Below are 16,659 nucleotides of genomic sequence, written 5' to 3' on the forward strand. Positions count from 1 at the left end.
AAACCCTCCGAAAGGCGTTCCAGACGCTCAAGTTTACCTAGTAGGCCCCAAGATAACTGAATTCAATCATAGTCCACAATAATTGCGAATAACAGGGCCCAGGCCATACTTCATTTCAAGTGCAAAGGCCAATTGACATCCCTAAATTTATATATTGACGGATTATGCATCAGAAGCTCTCGCTAAACAAAGGTAATTTAGATGTGGCGGATAGAATAGTGCAAGATCTAAAGTGGAGATATGGTCTATTCATTAAATGTTCACCACGGGACAATCTCGCTCGTTATTTTGACTTGAACTGGACGTTACATAAATCGCAACGAACGTCAGATATATCTGATCTCGGTACTACGAGTTCTTTTTCAAACATTATTCCAATAATATAGATCTCCGCAAAACCGGCATTGATGAAATATTTTGGTGGGATCATTATCAGGTTATATCGATCACGCAAACGGAGGATATCATGATGAAATTTGAGATCCACGTGGCGTAGAAGCGGGGACCAACCGACACTCATTTATGGACATTACGGGCAGTTTCTTGAATGGCTCCAAAACTGCCCGATTGGAACAATGTAGGAAGTAATACAAGTCTCAATGACATTGACGTTCAAATATGCCCCAGTCTCTCATATATACTGTGATCGATGCACTCAGCTATCTCCACAATCAGGCCCTCTATTTTCAAATTTATCGTGACCATATAGATTATCATAAAGGATCTAAGACTCGACCATGGCAGCTCTGGCTCAACCTCCAGCCCAAGTTCTTACCGGGAATGACATCCCGACATATTACCAGGTCCCCGAGACGACTTATGATTGTATGTTTGCTAGCCTTTCCCTTGAATCTTCAATATGGCAGTAAATTTCAAGTCGAAATCCGGCTTATGAGCATTTAATCTAACATTTAATCTGCATACAGTGGATTGGGCGGACCTCGCAACATTGGATCTATCTCAATTTGATCAGCCTGGCGGCAAGGAAAAGCTAGCCAAGCAACTTTTCCAAGCCATCCAAGATATCGGTCAGCATTCCGTACTTCCATGCTGTGTGTCCTAAATGCTTTTTGTACTTATCTGCAACTAGGTTTCTTCTACATCATCAATTTTGGCCTCTCACAGGAAGATGTTGATCGCCAATTCTCGATTGGAAAGGAAATCTTCAAACTGCCACTAGAGGAGAAACTCAAGTATCGTGCCGAGTTAGAAAAGGGTGGCTACAATGGCTACAAGCCCATGGGTCTACGAGTGAGTGCACATTCGACAATTGGCGCTGAGACCTGATTGCTTCTAACATCGCACTTCAGGAAATCGGTCCAGGTGTTTTTGACAAGACCGAAATCTACAACATTCCAAAATTTATCCCTGCCTTTGAGCAGACCCAGCCCGATATTGTGAATCACAACCGCCCGATTATTGAAGGATTTGCGCGCCACATTCATGAAGAGATTGTGCGCAAGCTCCTGATACTCTTCGCCATTATCCTCGAACTACCTGAGGATTATTTCCTGAAAGTGCACCGTTACGATAAGAAAAGCGACTGCCACCTGCGGTACATGAAGTACCACCGTCGCACCGATGAGGAGAATGAGAAAGCTGCCGGCGTTTGGTCGAAGGGACACACCGACTTTGGTAGCTTGACCCTACTATTCCGTCAACCAGTCGCCGCGCTTCAGGTCCGTACTCCAGAGGGCGAGTGGAAGTGGGTGAAGCCATACCCGGGAAGTATTACGGTCAACCTCGCAGACTCGCTTCAATTCCTCACCAACGGCTTCCTCAAGAGCAGCATACACCGCGTCGTCGCACCACCTCCTGATCAGAGGAATGTAGACCGTCTTGGTGTTTTGTATTTTGTCCGGCCCGAGGATGACCTTGAGCTGCGACCCATTGTTAGCGAAGTCCTCCATCGCTTGGGATATGATCAAACAACTGATAACAGTGCGGTTGGTATCACTGCTGGCGAGTGGGTTAAGGCCAGAGTAGCCAAGGGTGTTGACAAGGGTGTTGCACGAAGTGAAGTTGGGGATCAGCCTATTATTGGTGGTGTGGTCGCTAAATATTATGATTGAAGACTCGACCGACGATGGACCATGTATCTTATTCAATTTCTGAAAATGTAAAGAATTGAGAAGGCGACTATTCCACGGGCAACGCATCAGATACCACCTACCTATCTCAATTATGAAGAAACTGACTTCCAAGGTGATTTAGAAAGTGTCTCTCCCAATTGATTTTGTCTATACTCAACCTCGAGCTGGCTGAAGTCCATCATTCCCTGGTAAGTTTCAGGACAAGACACTATTGTCTTGAGGGTAACTGCATGGTACAGGGATGGGTAGATACCTGTGATAAGGTTGTTGCTGTTGACTAACTCTCGTCGTCCTTGGCAAGCTCTCTTATTTTGTTTTCTGCCTTACATTGACGGCCGAGTCCGCCGAGCGTTCGCAAGAACCCGACGCTCGGCCATCCCATCGAAACAGATGTTTCTGGCACCACCGATGGTGGGCCTCAACCGAGTCGAAGTGGGCATATGTACGGGAAATTATCACATCGGAATGAGGACTGTGAGTAATTCAGTTTTCCCTATCAAGATCCTGTCACATTCGGCATTCTCCGCTGCCCCACCATGTCACGTGCGCATTCCGCTAGTAGATGAAAGCTGAGAAGTACTGTACAGCTTCGACTTCTGCAGCTCGTCGAGCCCAAAAAACTCATATCGCAGTGGTCCTTAATGGGCATGAATAAGTAGGAATCCAGTGGTGCGAGTTTCTCGGCCTCTTCATGCACAGACCCGGTTCTGCAACAACAAGACGATTGTAAGACTCTTCCGATTATCCCGCCAAGAGTACCCAAGCAAAGGAGGAGCTGGTGGGGGACCTTGGCGACGCGACAAAAAGACGGCCGATAAGACTAGCAGATTTTTTTCCCTTCTCTTCACGAGCGGGCTGGGCATCAAGGTCGACGAATATAATAGTTGGATCGTCCTACAGCCTGTGAGAACCTCTTTGTCTGCTCAGGACCAGTGCTTCATCTGAAATCGGCCAGTAGGGTAACTCATTTCTCGAGTGGACCCACAAGGCGAAACAAACGGACGAATTTGATTCACAGCTGGTCGGTCAAACAAGGTTGACCCATTCTTTCGACATGCGCACAGACATAGAGAGCATCGATAGCGACCGCAAATGGAGCTTGAAGCCACTCATCCACAAGGCTGAGCGCCAGCATAGGCGTTTGCCAGGAATTAGGAAGATCCCCCTCCGTGCTATCGCTATTATACTGCTCATTGCATTCATCAATATCATTGTTTGGATTGCTGCAGCTATCGTATTGGTAAGAAGTTCAAATCTCCAAGGTTTATGTGACTTGCTAACTTAATCCAGCGCTATCATCCGTGCGTTTCATTTCTTTACCATCCTCGAACGGGTCCAACCGATATGCGTATGTTTGGAGGCTGACATGATTCCAGCAAGCTGGTCTCTACGGCTGTACTTGCCTACACTCTTGGTCTCAGACATGCCTTTGATGCAGACCATATTTCGGTACGTCTCTATGCACTAAGTATTCATATACCGGTGCCTAATGTACTTTTATAGGCCATCGATTTGATGACCCGAAGACTGCTTGCAACTGGACAGAAGCCTGTTACAGTGGGCACATTCTTCTCACTTGGTCACTCGACGTAAGCCCTCCCATCTATCTTCATAACCGATCCTGTTATCTAACTTAAGTAGGATTGTCATCATCACCTCCATCGTTGTCGCTGCCACTGCCGCTGCTGTTTCATCGAAATTTGACAGTTTCAGCACAATTGGTGGAATCATTGGCAGCTCTGTCAGTGCTGCCTTCTTGATATTGCTCGGTATCATGAATGCCTATATCCTGTACAAGTTGATCAAGCAAATGCAGAAAGTCTATAACCTGCCCGAGGGCCAGGAAGATGAAGCTTGGAAGATTGAAGGCGGAGGCATTTTGTTCTCTGTTTTGAAGAAGATGTTCAAGTTGATCGATCGGTATGTCAATTTTGAGATGGGAACGACAGCAGTATATTAACATTATTGCAGGCCATGGAAGATGTATCCCCTTGGCATTTTATTCGGACTGGGCTTCGATACCTCATCAGAGATTGCGTTGCTTGGTATTTCCTCGGTGGAGGCTGCCAAAGGCACATCATTCTGGGTCATTCTGATCCTGCCCGCGCTTTTCACAGCTGGAATGTGTCTCCTCGATACCATCGACGGCGCTCTTATGTTCTCTCTCTATATCCAACCTGCCGCAAACTTCCTACCCGCCAAGCGAACCAGCTCAACTTCGGAGGATTCAGCCGACAACGATGGCGATGAGCTCCCTCAGTCCCATGATAATCATCGCGACCCCATCGCCTTCCTTTACTATTCCATCGTGCTCACCACCTTGACGGTCATCGTGGCTATCGTGATCGGTGTGATCCAGCTACTGACCATGATCCTCAATGTCACTGATGCTAAGGGTAAGTTCTGGGATGGTGTGCAGACAGCGGGAGACTACTACGATGTCATCGGTGGATCGATCTGTGGCTGCTTTATCATCTTCGGTGGATTGAGCGTGTTCTTGTACAAGCCCTGGCGGCGCTGGATGGCCTGTCGCCACGGAAAGCCACTTATCACTCATAATGAGGGAAACCAGGATGGTGCACCTGGATTTGATGGAGATAGCGATGTTATTGTTCACGAGACAAGTGGCAACGCTGAGGAGGCACGGACTGAGGTGATGGGGAAAGGATCTTCATCAAGGGTTGCTGTGAAGGAAACCAATGAGCGCCGTATTGAGGAGGAGCTTGTCTAGACCATTTTCTCTCGCAAGACTAGGCCAGCATTGCTTTTATAGACAGACAGGTATATTGCGTTGCTAAATGGTAAGAAGTTCAGAAGCTATTCGGGGTATAATTCCACTGTGGCCTCAGGCAGAAAGCATGTGACGTCAGGCAAGAGATGCTCGTATTCTTCTCAGTTCTCTTAAATGATCAAGGATGCACATATGTGCCAGCCACTCTTAACTCTCATTACTTACGATAGCTTTAACTTAATTTTTCTCATGACCGGTTTTGGTCAACATCATCTGCACCATACCCTTTATCGTGATTCCCCACAACATGCGCGAGCTCCCACCGCTATACGCGAGCGCCATAAACAATAGGTGACACGGCGGGGTTGCTCAGACCATCATCATGCCCCTATACATATGAGGCCCCATCCTATATTGCATATCATTGAACATATATCATATCTATTCCCAGAATGTCGAACCCCTTCTTCGGCAGTTCATCTCCGAATGAACCAGCTGAAGAAACCGCCAAAGAGAAGATATTTTCAGGACAGCCTGCAATTTTCATCCTTCCCACCCATTTACCCATGGAAAAGTTACATGAAACTGAGAACAAATTGGTTCGATATGGCGGTATACTCACTTATGATATTACGGAAGCCAGTATCATTCTGGGAAAAATTGGCCAGAAGAAACGAGCCGCGCTAGAGCTGCGTTCTCGGGGAGTTTGGACGGAGGACATACCCATTCTGGGATCTGCACCATCTTCAACAACGTCGCGGCCGGATCAGCAGCCTCCTGCAAAACGGAGGAAAACAGATACTGCCGAATCAGCTGCCAATTCAAGCATTGAGCTTGTCGATCTTAGCACTGAATCAGAATCCGAAGAAGATGGAGTGAGGAGTCGACATGACCCTGCAAAACATATTGTGCAATCAACGAAACAACCCGAGAATACAGTGGTTCTTCTCAAATTGGAATGGCTAGAACATTCAATTGCTGCAGGAGAAGCACTACCTTGGGATTCATTCGTGGTTTATAGAGGGCAAAAGACCGCTCGTCCTCCATCAGCTACCCCTGCAAAGTCGCCTTCGCACAGAGTAACCAGTGCGATTCTGCAGCGCGCCAAAGAAGATGCGGCTTCGCAAACGATACCAGATCCATCCAACCATTTTTACGCTCGCCGATCAAGAGAGCCCCCCGACGGCATCGGCAGTCAGCGCCAGCCACCGACTCTATACCGGCAGACAACCTCAGAGCACGATGAGGTTCTTCCTCTACCACCTCAACCTGACTGGGTCCGCGATCACGTCCTATACGCATGCATGCGCTCAGCACCACTACACCCACCAAACGAAGATTTCATCTCTCAACTGCTGAAGATCCGTCGAATCCGGGAACTCACACTCGACGAAATCGGAGTACGAGCGTACAGTACCTCGATAGCGGCAATCGCAGCCTATCCATATGCCATTCAACGACCAAGCGAGATCCAGTCTTTACCAGGCTGCGAAGCAAAAATCGCAAGTCTCTTCGCCGAATTCCAGCAACATGGCGGCTGTAACCATACCGACGATGACGGAAATATTGCTGCGGCTAACGCCTTGGAAACCGATCCCGTCCTCCGTGTTCTGGACACGTTCAATCGGATTTGGGGAGTCGGAGCGAAAACCGCCAGGGATTTCTACTATCGCCGTGGTTGGCGGGATCTTGATGATATCGTTGAACATGGGTGGAATTCCTTATCGCGTGTACAGCAGATTGGCGTCAAGTTCTTCGATGAGTTCCAGGAAGGGGTTTCGCGTCACGAGTCGGAGATCATTGCGGAAGTCATACGCCGACACGCGAATAAAATCCGACCTGAAGCGGATGGCAAGGTTCAGTGTATCATCGTCGGTGGCTACCGCCGAGGCAAGCAGCTCAGCGGCGACGTCGATGTGATTTTAACGCACCACGACGAGGATGTCACTTATAGTCTCATTGTGGACCTCGTTGCTAGCCTCGAAGAGGAGCTTTACGTTACACATACCCTCTCACTTCATCTGACATCTTCCCATCGCGAACAACAAACCCTCCCCTTCCGCGGTGATGAAACAGGCAAACACTTCGACACGCTTGACAAAGCCTTGGTCGTCTGGCAGGACCCAGACTTTGATGCCGTCAAATCCACAAACCCACAGGACTCTAGTAGTCGCAAGAAAAATACTAACCCACACCGACGGGTCGATATTATTATCTCGCCGTGGCATACGGTTGGGTGTGCTGTGCTGGGATGGTCAGGTGACACCACCTTCCAGCGGGACTTGAGACGGTATGTGAAGAAGGCTCATTCATGGAAATTCGACTCTAGTGGTGTGCGCGAACGGACCACTGGAGGTCAAGTGCTGGATTTGGAACACGGTGGAGAGACGTGGGAAGAGAGGGAAAGGCTGTTGATGGAGCGGTTGGGGATTGGATGGAGACCTCCACAAGAAAGATGCACTCGTTGAAGGTACACGGGATTGCAGCCTGCTCTCTTCTAGACTGTAGGGAGGACGTTCTACGAAATCAATATAGTTGAGGACATTTACAAGGCGAGACGATTAGGAATCATAAACCCAGATATTTGCCCAAGTCATCTCCAATTCAAAAATCAAGCTAAAAACACATCACATCAACAAGGTAGTATGTCACATCCCTCCCCAACCAGATGACATAGCACGGCTAGACATCCAAGCTGAAAGAGGTAGAAGGGGAAAAAAAGAAGTAAAGAGTACACAAAGTTACATCATCACCAATTTCTTGGTATTCATGCGAGAAAAGGGCAGGCACGCAGGGCGCAAGAAATGCAGCTGAAAGAAGAGCAACATAACATAGATCATAATCCCGGATTCCTGGAACTCGCCATTTCTCCGTAGCGTCCACGACCCTGGGTGGTATCGTAGGCATTCAAGACACGCATTTGACCGCCATCGTCGGCTTGAGAGAAGGCGTAGCCGCGTTGCTTGCGCATACGCTGCACTTGGCGGACCTTGCGGATGGCTTTTTGGAATTGCTCCATACGGGGACGGTAGTCCTGGACGTTGTATTTCTGGATCTCCTGGACGTGGTGGTAGTGCTGGGGGTAGTACATGCGCTTAGCATATTTCCAGGCGAAATCACGCATCAGGCAGATGCAGGGCAAGACGATAGCCATCAGGTAGAAGATGGGAGATTTGAACAGGACGGGGATGGTGCCGTAGTATTCATTTGAAAATCCGATGGCAGGAGCGGCATAACCGTAGGCTGGGAGGAAGGCCAACCAGAGCACCATGGATCCCGGGATCGCAATGAAGTGGTATTTGGTCCAAATGTTGGAGATCAGAGCAGCCTTGCCGAGAACAGTGGCGAGCACGGCAGTATACAGCGCCTCTCCCCAAACCCAATGGCCGGCAACTTGACCATTGCCCAAAGGCAAATCCCAGTAAAAGATCAATTCAGAGACGAGGTAGAGGAGCAGGGAGTGGAAAAACCCATTGAGAACCCAGGCCCAGAAGCTATGTTTCTTGAAGAACACGCCCTTCTGGCCCAGCTGGTATAGTTGGGGATAACGGTCGAGCAACCGGGCGGAAACGTATTGGTCGAAGATTCCCATGGCGAAGGGCGGGAGGACAGTGAAAAGCACGTTGTAGAAGGACAATGTCCATGATTCGTAGATAACTTCTCCGGAGAAGGCATTTTGGAAGGAATACTATAGCAAATGTTAGACTCGAAGACTGAAAAATGCAGAACATTGCATCACTTACCCAGAATTGCGTCATATACAGCGTGATGTTCTTGTAGAATGAGTAGAGAATGACTCGGCTGATGCGGGAATAACTCCAGGCACCATGAACCAGAAGCAGTTTTCGGAGGAAACGGAATTGAGCAATCGCAACATCAGCAGATCGAGCCGCCTGAAGACCTTCCATACCACTGATACCGACACCAACATGCGCAGCCTGAATCATGGACACGTCGTTGGCACCATCACCGATGGCCAAAAGCAAGGATTTCAGATGGCGCTTGACGAGCTTGACAACCAGTGCTTTCTGGAGGGGAGACACACGGCAACAAACCACAGCCTTGCACATGACAGCAAGGTCCAGAAACAGCTTCTCCATGTCCTTTTCCAAAGCAAAGGTCAAGGACTTTCCATCAATGACCAGCGCCAAGGGCTCGACATCACCGGAGGCGGCTTGGGTTTTGACGGCGTCCATCTTTGATTGAAGATTAGCGCGAGTCGCTTCCGAGTTTTCCTCATTGATGATGAGAAGAGTCATGTCCTCCGAAATAAGCTTGCACGACATGCCAATGTTGATGGCAGTCTCCTGTCGGTCACCAGTCAAGACCCAGATCTTGATTCCAGCTGTTTGAAGGGTGTGGATGGTATCTGGAACGCCATCTTGCAGTCGATCCTCGATGGCAGTAGCACCCAGCAGGTAGAAATCCTTTTCGATCAACTCGGCCGCCTTGTCCAGCTCGTCGGCGCGGTTGCCACCGACAGTGGTGTTGGCCGTGTTGAAAATCTGGTACCATTGCTGGAATTCATCCTCCGGGACTTCACGCATAGCGAGACACAGAGTTCGCAGACCGTCCGAGGCATATTCTTCAAGGTGCTGAAGAGTGACTTCAACAGTCGGGTTATCCGGGTGCAGGCGCTCCAGGATGACAGTATCGGCACCCTTGCAGTAAATTCGGACCTTGCCATCTGGGCAACGGAAGATAGTCGACATGCGCTTTCGGGTCGAGTTGAACTCGCACACAGCCAGCAACTCATACTCCTGATCCACTCCGTTGGCAGTGAAGATAACTGATCGGGGCTTCCGGTTGGTGAAACGATAACCCAGCATTGCAGCTCCGTCCACCAAGGCACCCTCATCGGGTGAAGCTGCCTGGTATTTGATCTCGTCACCCTTCCATTCAGGGATGACAGTGTGACAAGTTGCGAGAAGAGTCAAGAACTGTTGAATAGCACCCTGAGAGGGATGGGATTCCAAGTTCTTACGAAGAGTCTTGTAGTCATGGATGCCGAACTCGCCATCATCTTCTGGGGTGGCCCTGCGATCTTCCGGCACGTCGTCTCCATACTGAATCCCAGCAATTGTGCATTGCTTGAACTCCATCATGTTGCAAGTTAACGTACCAGTCTTGTCGGAGAAGATGTACTCAATCTGGCCGAGCTCCTCCACCAGGGATGAAGTGCGGCAGGTGGCAGGCGTGTCAGTCTTGTCGTAGTAGATGTCGAGATCGGAGTTGATGAGGAATGCCTGGAAGTACTTCACAATCTCAATAGTGACGAAGAGAGAAATCGGAACCAGATTAGAGTAAAGCACCCAGTAGGTGAAGATGTCCATGAAAAACTGCTTCACGGAGTTGACAGATCCGTAATCGAGGTAGGCAAGCTTGCTGGAAGCTGTGTGACGAACGACAAGATCACCGACGGAACTGACAACGCTGAGCGAAACCAAAATGCCGACAAGCATGAGAATCTGGACATTGACCATCCGCTCCACGGCAGTCCGCTTGATGGGAGTTGCCGTTGCGTTCCGCATCAGCTTGGTCTCGTGTCCTGTAAAAACAACGATACCGTGAATCCAAGGAGTGTTTCGCAAAGTTGCACCTCGAAGGAGCAACTGATCCGGTGCCAAGGACAACTCCTTCTCGCCGCCTCCAGCATTCATTGTCAATGTCGCCTCGTACGTGTAAAGACTGCTGTTGGGTTGTTCCGATCGAACGCGTCCACTCAAGCGACTTAGGTCACTAGGGCTGACAAGATGCGCAGTCTCTGGAATGGCCTGCTTGATCTTCAAGTTGGTCTCTCCATCCAGATTGGCCGTTTCGATGTAGCAAAGACCCTCGGGCTCGGACGACGCCAAAAGTACCAAGTCTGCCGGGAATGGTTCCTCGGACTCGACTCGAACCACATCTCCTACCGCAACATCCACCCATTTTGTTTCATGGAACGAAGAACCCTTCAGGACCTGCGTTTTCGAGTAGTTCAACCCTCTATCTGACATCCGACGCTTATAGTCCTCGACCAATTCCTTGATGGCGGACACCAGCAACACAATAGCCAGGGGAACGATGGTGGTAAATTTGTTGGTCGGAGAGACGTTGGGAATTTGTTGGAGCACGGCGGTGAACAAGAAGAACAGGTTGGCGTATTTGGAGAACTGTTCGAAGAGGAATTTCGGGACAAAGGTGACGACGTTGTACTTGGCAGTCGAGACGTGATTACTAACGAACTTGTGCGCAGCATTCGCAGGGCCATTGTTGACCTGGATCATGCGAGGACCCAGACTTGCCGGGTCGACCTTGCGGCGTCCAAAGATGGAGGTAATATCGGATGCGCGGAACTTCTTTCGCTCTTTCGGGGCTGCCGCGGGTTCACCAGTGCTATCAACGGTCGCTCTTCTCACACCGGCTTCTGTCAAAGGCAGATCCATTTCCGAGTACTGCGGTCCCATCCCAAACATGTATTTTGCCTTTCCCATCAGTCCGCCCCCTAACCCCAGAATACTGTTGCGCTCAGCGGCTTTCCGCACATGGCCCTCGCTCGGAACCCGCGGTTCAAAAGGATCGTCATAATAGCTACCGCCATCGTGATAGCCTCGTTGGTCATATCGAGAATCGTATCGGTCAAGGTTCGAGTCGTATCTGTCAAGGGGATCCTGTCCATAGGCAAGGTCGGGGTTGGAATCGGATCGATATCCGGCGCCATGCGATTCTTGGAGGAATCTACTCGGAGGCGCATTCCCTGAAGCTCCATGAGCGTACGTTCCATGCTGTTGTACCTGGGCACCGATGAACTGGTCGTTAGATATGGAAGGGCGCGGTTGCGCATTGTGCTGGTCGATAAATTGCGGGAGGTGTTCGTCGCTGACTGGCGGGGGTTGACCCGTGTTATACACCGGACCTGGGCTCGGACTCGATCTCAACAGCAAGTCATCATCGTGGCTAGCGAGATGATCCGGCCCAGGAGGCCTACCGCTGGCCATGCTACCGCGGGGGAAGCTGACAGCCTCACTAAGAGCAGTGGAGACGATGCCCCTGAGGCATTGATCGAATCACGGAAATGGTGGAGGAAAAAGCACGCCACAGAATCTGCAGGGGGAAGCGATCAAGCAAGGGAGTAAATAATTCAAGGAAGAAGTGGTGTAAAAGTGAAAGGGGAATGAAGTGGACAGTTTGACGAGGATGAGGTGGCTTAGCAGACTGAACGCTGTAAGTAACTTTGGGTGTTGACTGGATCGTCCCGCTTTTCCGGCTTGGGCGGTAAACTACTGCCAGCCACTGATCTGCACAGGGTGATGATGGAGAACAGTTATTCCTTAATTTATGAAGCCGCCGATAGGAACATATAATCACGACAATAATCAAAATTGGGCAATTAGGATAGTGCTTGAATGTCGAGCATGCTTCACGAGGGGTCCTGTACATGCGGATTGACATGAAACGATGCGCTCTAAGAATAGACGCAAGAGGTGTTATGCGTGGGGATATAGTATCCGCAGGCGCCAATTCATTATATCCTCAGCTAGGCAGCACTAAAAGATATGCAGCAGAGCAACTCACATTAAAATTAGTGAACACAACTTTACGACACATATTTCCAGAGCTATAGGATATCCAAGTGTTCACAAGGTCAATTCTAGGTTCTATTCAAAGGATCATCGCCTTGATACACCGTATCTGTGGAATATTTCTTTTAGAACATCACATAATATGGACCACCTTGTCAAGAAAATTCCGCGAAGAAGAAACACAAGGCAATGCAGAACTCCAATTCCCAGGTCATGAAGGCTCTAATCATACAAAAATAGTCGTTCACTTTTATATTTCCCGGTCATTCGCAGCCCGGGATTCTTCGGCCATGCCCTTCTTGGCTCGCTTAGCCAGATCAGCTTCCATCACCTTCTCAATCTGCGCATTGATCTCCTTGACCTTGTCTAGGGCAACCTTAGACTGAGTCACCACCTCCATTGCATCGATAGGGGCACCTGAGAACTTGGACATGAAGCACACATCGCCTCCATTGTTGATTCCAATCACGAGCTCTCCTTCAGACGCTTGCTCCTCTTTCCGTGTGGAGTCAAGGATAACGTTGTGACCCTCGTTGAAAGTGTTGAAAGTGATGGACAGAGGCTTGTGTGTGATGTTAAGTGCAACGGGTACTCGCTCCTCCACTCCGTAGACCACAACCTGGCCATCGCGCACCACGGCATCCGGCCGGCGGAAATGTTGGAGTCCAGTCATGATGGCAATGCAGGCCGCATCAGTAATATTGCCGTCGTAGTCAATGATGTGTACATCGGCGCGGATACTCCAGCAGCTCACACCCTTGAGAATGCAGAGCGATTCAGTGTCCAGGGCGTTTGAACGGCGGATGACACTGTCGAGGACGTGGGTCACGTAGGCTTCAAGCTCATTCGTTCTAGAAGGGGAGATATACGGGTTAGTGGAAGTCGGCAAGAATGCGCGCTGATTGTCCGAGTGCATACCGGCCATTTTCCCAGGCAGGTGAGCCCATAGCTGACAATTCTAGGTTAATGTTGAACAGGCCGTCGAACGGGCGATCATCGCGAGGCTTGGTGACCTCGGAAGAGATGCGGACGATAATTCTATAGGTCGCGATCAGCATATAAAGGCCATTGCAGAATTATCCAAGAACAGCGACATGCATACCTCGTCTTGCCCAGCTCAAGCTTCACATGTCCATATTCTTCGCCGAATGAAATCTGCAAGGGACGGAACTGGTCTGCTCTTCGGCCATCCAGCCGTGAATCTTGGCGCAGAGCTTCGAGAATAAACTCGCGCTCTGCGACCGACAGAGAGGCTTCCTTTGACATTCTTTGAATGAAACCTTTTGGTGAATGGTTGCTGCGGGGAGTCTCAAGGTCTTTTTTGGGACCCATTTTGCCGTTGCTGGCCGCATTGCTGCTGCTTGATGTGGATGGTGAGCCAATGAGGAGGGGAGAAAAGCGGGCGGTGGGAGAGGCAAGAAGAGCATCTGGCAGCGCGCATCTGAAGCCTCTGTTCAACAACTCATTCACCTTTCCACACCAACCGTCAAGATGACCACAGGTATGTTTGTTGCTTTGCTCATGAAACTTTTTTGAGAATAATACTAATTTCTTAAAGCTCACAGACCCACCTTTGACCCGGTACGCCTACTTGCGCCTACACTCCGCATCACTACAGCCAACAGGGACTAATATGATATGATCAGGCTCAAGGAAAGGAAGCTCTTCGAGGGCCCGCCTACCACCAGCGACTACTGCCTGCACACACACACTTGAAAGTCCGGTAAGCTATGGAACACCCCCGAAGTACCCAGCGCAGTAGCTAATGCTCCCCGAGACAACCTGGACAAGGTGGTGATGCCGACAAGGAGGTCCGTGACTTGCGCGCTGAGCTTTTGAAGGCCGAGGCTGCGCACTTTGCCAAGAAGAGCGGTGCTCCCATCGAAGAGCCCGCCATCGAAGAGTCCACTGCCCCCAAGCGTCAACTCGAAGCTGCCCCCACAGACGCCGATGGTGAGGCGGAGGAAGATCCGGAAGCCAAGCGACGACGAATCCTAGAAGAAACACGAGACATAGATGCGGATTCCGACGGATCAGAAGAGGACAGCAGCGAGGAGGAGGATAGTGACGATGAAGACGAGGCAGCTGAGCTGATGCGCGAGCTGGAGAAGATCAAGAAGGAGCGGCAAGCACAAAAAGAGAAAGAGGTACGGTCCATTGAGAGCAGTTGAGCATCCCCTCTCTTGGAATTGGCATACTGATACTTCACAGGAACTAGAACGGGCTGCCGAAGAGCAAGAGCAGCGGGAGGTGTATATCGCCCGGGGCAATCCCCTTCTCAATGCCCAAGACTTCAACATGAAGCGGCGATGGGACGATGATGTTGTGTTTAAGAACCAGGCCCGAGGCACAGAGAAGAAGGAGGGCAAGGAGTTTGTCAATGTGAGTTTATATGAATGCCCATGGAAAGCAGGTATACTAATTTATCTTGTTCAGGACTTGCTGCGTTCCGACTTTCACAAGAGATTCATGGTACGTTTTTCAGCATTGTTGTCATTCAAACCAAAAGACCCAAAAACTGATTCCACAATTTGCAGTCGAAATATGTCCGTTAAAACGGATGAATAGACTAGATTCAACCAGACCGCTCAGTGAAACGCATCCACGACTACCCTTCTACCTTTTAACACCTGCCATACAAGCCACTCACATTGGAAAGCCGGAGTCATCACCGCCACCATTTGAAGACGAACATCCAAAAGCCAGCAGGATTGGGGGGAGATGGGAACTCGCGTAGATTTGGAAATCGATCTTGGAGAACCACCCACTAGCTATGCTGTCATTGGCTGGCCAATTTCATAGTTACAATCTCTTCCTTGACGGCGAGGAATAGCATGCCAGCTTTAGCCAAATACCATATAATCACAATAATCCTTAGTGGTAAATCATTCATCACTATTTATCCAATTTCCCGTTTGCTATTGTTATCGCGTAGACTGAGACTGGAAATGCTTCCTCATCCATCTCCACAACCTGGTTTCCTTCTTCCTCCACTGTCGTCACTGCCATACTTCCTCGAACGCCGCATCTCCATACCTCCAATTCACCGCCCTCTACACCGCCTCTTTCTGTCTTCCATCACCGCCCACCCCACCGCCCCATATTGCAAGATGGAAGATAAAGCTTCCTCCTCCACCCCACCACCATCTTCCGATCCTACTGACCCTCCTCTTGATTCTCCTACTGTCTCTTCTCCTGACTCTTCTCTTGTCTCTCCCCCTGAATCTCCTCTCGGCTCCCCTCCTAACTCTCCGCTTGGCTCATCTCTTGGCTCTCCCATTGGCTCCCCTACTACTGACTCTCCTCTCGACTACCTCGACACCGACGACTGGGATATCCCTGAGAGGTCGCCAACTCCTCCCGATCTTTTCATCAAGAAGATGGACAAAGATCAGCCCCTTAAGCAAGTCCACCGTATGTGACCCCTCCCCTCATCAGAGTCAACTCTCATCCACGATATCGATGAGATCGCTACACGAACAGCTCAGCTAATCTAAGTTCTTTTTCCAGAGCGCGTCAACAATGACGTTGCTGAGCTTCTGAAACGCTATGAGAACATCATGGCGTGCGCCAATGTGAGTTCTGAGCTCTACATCCCTACCTTGTGAATCCTCGGCCTTGCTAAACATTCTTGTTCAGATGGAACGGACCAGCCACGCGGCGATCGCCGCCGAGTCGACTCAGATCGACGTCGAAGTCAATGCGATTGTGAGTTTCCCTTCATATGTGAGAGAGGTTTCGATCACCGGATCTTCCAATTTCAGGAATGGATCTTTCTGCTATGGGCTCATGAGCTGAGATGAGAATCTCTCACTAACCCATGTCATTACTTATAGGTCCGCGCCGCTGAGGATATCCTTAGCCTCACTCGCTCAATGAAAGAGGCTTGGCTCTTCGGCACCCTGGATACGCTGGGTGAGAGCTCGCAGGATGTCGAGCGTAATGAGAAGCTCGAGGACGACGTCAAGGCGGTCGAGAAGGCCATCGAGGCAGGTGCCTTCCAGAAGCTGTGCCCTGAGGACGACAAGACTGGAAAGGACAAGCAAAAGGAGAACTAAATTGGCATTGGGTGGTTTTTTTGCATTGGGAAGGTTTTTTGGGTTGCATAGGTTGATTTTCTTTTTTTTCTTTTCTATTATTTTGCGTCCTCATCATGTCTACGGACCATGATGACTGGGACAGGGATTGCGGTTTTTTACGGGACATACTTAGTTTCCAGCATAGCGTTTGGGGATCCGGCGTTCGATACCCCATTAACATTGCACATTCGATC

At 49.8% G+C, this 16,659-nt stretch overlaps 7 protein-coding genes across 7 annotated transcripts; 5 read left to right on the forward strand and 2 right to left on the reverse strand.

The window, feature by feature from the left end:
* Positions 1-737: 737 nt before the first annotated feature.
* On the forward strand, positions 738-2,072 carry N7473_006277 (uncharacterized protein; the record flags this gene model as incomplete). The annotated part of the gene is made up of 4 exons (XM_057152217.1): positions 738-825; positions 927-1,028; positions 1,091-1,251; positions 1,311-2,072. 4 exons carry the CDS (start codon positions 738-740, stop codon positions 2,070-2,072), a joined length of 1,113 nt encoding a protein of 370 aa, XP_057010022.1.
* An 873-nt stretch (positions 2,073-2,945) lies between these two features.
* Positions 2,946-5,025, forward strand: N7473_006278 (HoxN/HupN/NixA family nickel/cobalt transporter). Its single transcript, XM_057152218.1, has 6 exons — positions 2,946-3,333; positions 3,384-3,445; positions 3,470-3,542; positions 3,597-3,682; positions 3,735-4,013; positions 4,065-5,025. The coding sequence occupies exons 1-6, from the start codon at positions 3,148-3,150 to the stop codon at positions 4,822-4,824; spliced, it is 1,446 nt and encodes a 481-aa protein (XP_057010023.1). The 5' UTR covers positions 2,946-3,147; the 3' UTR covers positions 4,825-5,025.
* Positions 5,026-5,276: 251 nt separating this feature from the next.
* On the forward strand, positions 5,277-7,292 carry N7473_006279 (uncharacterized protein; the record flags this gene model as incomplete). Its single annotated transcript, XM_057152219.1, has 1 exon — positions 5,277-7,292. The coding sequence occupies one exon, from the start codon at positions 5,277-5,279 to the stop codon at positions 7,290-7,292; it is 2,016 nt and encodes a 671-aa protein (XP_057010024.1).
* A 108-nt stretch (positions 7,293-7,400) lies between these two features.
* On the reverse strand, positions 7,401-11,997 carry N7473_006280 (aminophospholipid-translocating P4-type ATPase DRS2). Its single transcript, XM_057152220.1, has 2 exons — positions 8,568-11,997; positions 7,401-8,512 (listed from the first exon to the last, which is right to left on the reverse strand). Exons 1-2 carry the CDS (start codon positions 11,799-11,801, stop codon positions 7,661-7,663), a joined length of 4,086 nt encoding a protein of 1,361 aa, XP_057010025.1. The 5' UTR covers positions 11,802-11,997; the 3' UTR covers positions 7,401-7,660.
* A 450-nt stretch (positions 11,998-12,447) lies between these two features.
* On the reverse strand, positions 12,448-13,835 carry N7473_006281 (exosome non-catalytic core subunit RRP45; the record flags this gene model as incomplete). The annotated part of the gene is made up of 3 exons (XM_057152221.1): positions 12,448-13,237; positions 13,305-13,424; positions 13,489-13,835. Coding segments are annotated over 3 exons (1,068 nt in total), but the record flags the coding sequence as incomplete, so codon positions are not given.
* A 42-nt stretch (positions 13,836-13,877) lies between these two features.
* N7473_006282 (spliceosome-associated CWC15 family protein) lies at positions 13,878-14,941 on the forward strand (the record flags this gene model as incomplete). The annotated part of the gene is made up of 7 exons (XM_057152222.1): positions 13,878-13,887; positions 13,945-13,967; positions 14,033-14,109; positions 14,164-14,533; positions 14,598-14,768; positions 14,823-14,858; positions 14,924-14,941. The coding sequence occupies 7 exons, from the start codon at positions 13,878-13,880 to the stop codon at positions 14,939-14,941; spliced, it is 705 nt and encodes a 234-aa protein (XP_057010027.1).
* Positions 14,942-15,496: 555 nt separating this feature from the next.
* Positions 15,497-16,659, forward strand: N7473_006283 (RNA polymerase II mediator complex head subunit MED22; the record flags this gene model as incomplete). The annotated part of the gene is made up of 4 exons (XM_057152223.1): positions 15,497-15,800; positions 15,897-15,961; positions 16,026-16,094; positions 16,223-16,659. The coding sequence occupies 4 exons, from the start codon at positions 15,497-15,499 to the stop codon at positions 16,442-16,444; spliced, it is 660 nt and encodes a 219-aa protein (XP_057010028.1). The 3' UTR covers positions 16,445-16,659.

The sequence above is a fragment of the Penicillium subrubescens genome (genome assembly GCF_028828155.1).
Source record: "Penicillium subrubescens strain IBT 31985 chromosome Unknown utg000004l_segment0_segment0, whole genome shotgun sequence".
Taxonomy (NCBI): domain Eukaryota; kingdom Fungi; phylum Ascomycota; class Eurotiomycetes; order Eurotiales; family Aspergillaceae; genus Penicillium; species Penicillium subrubescens.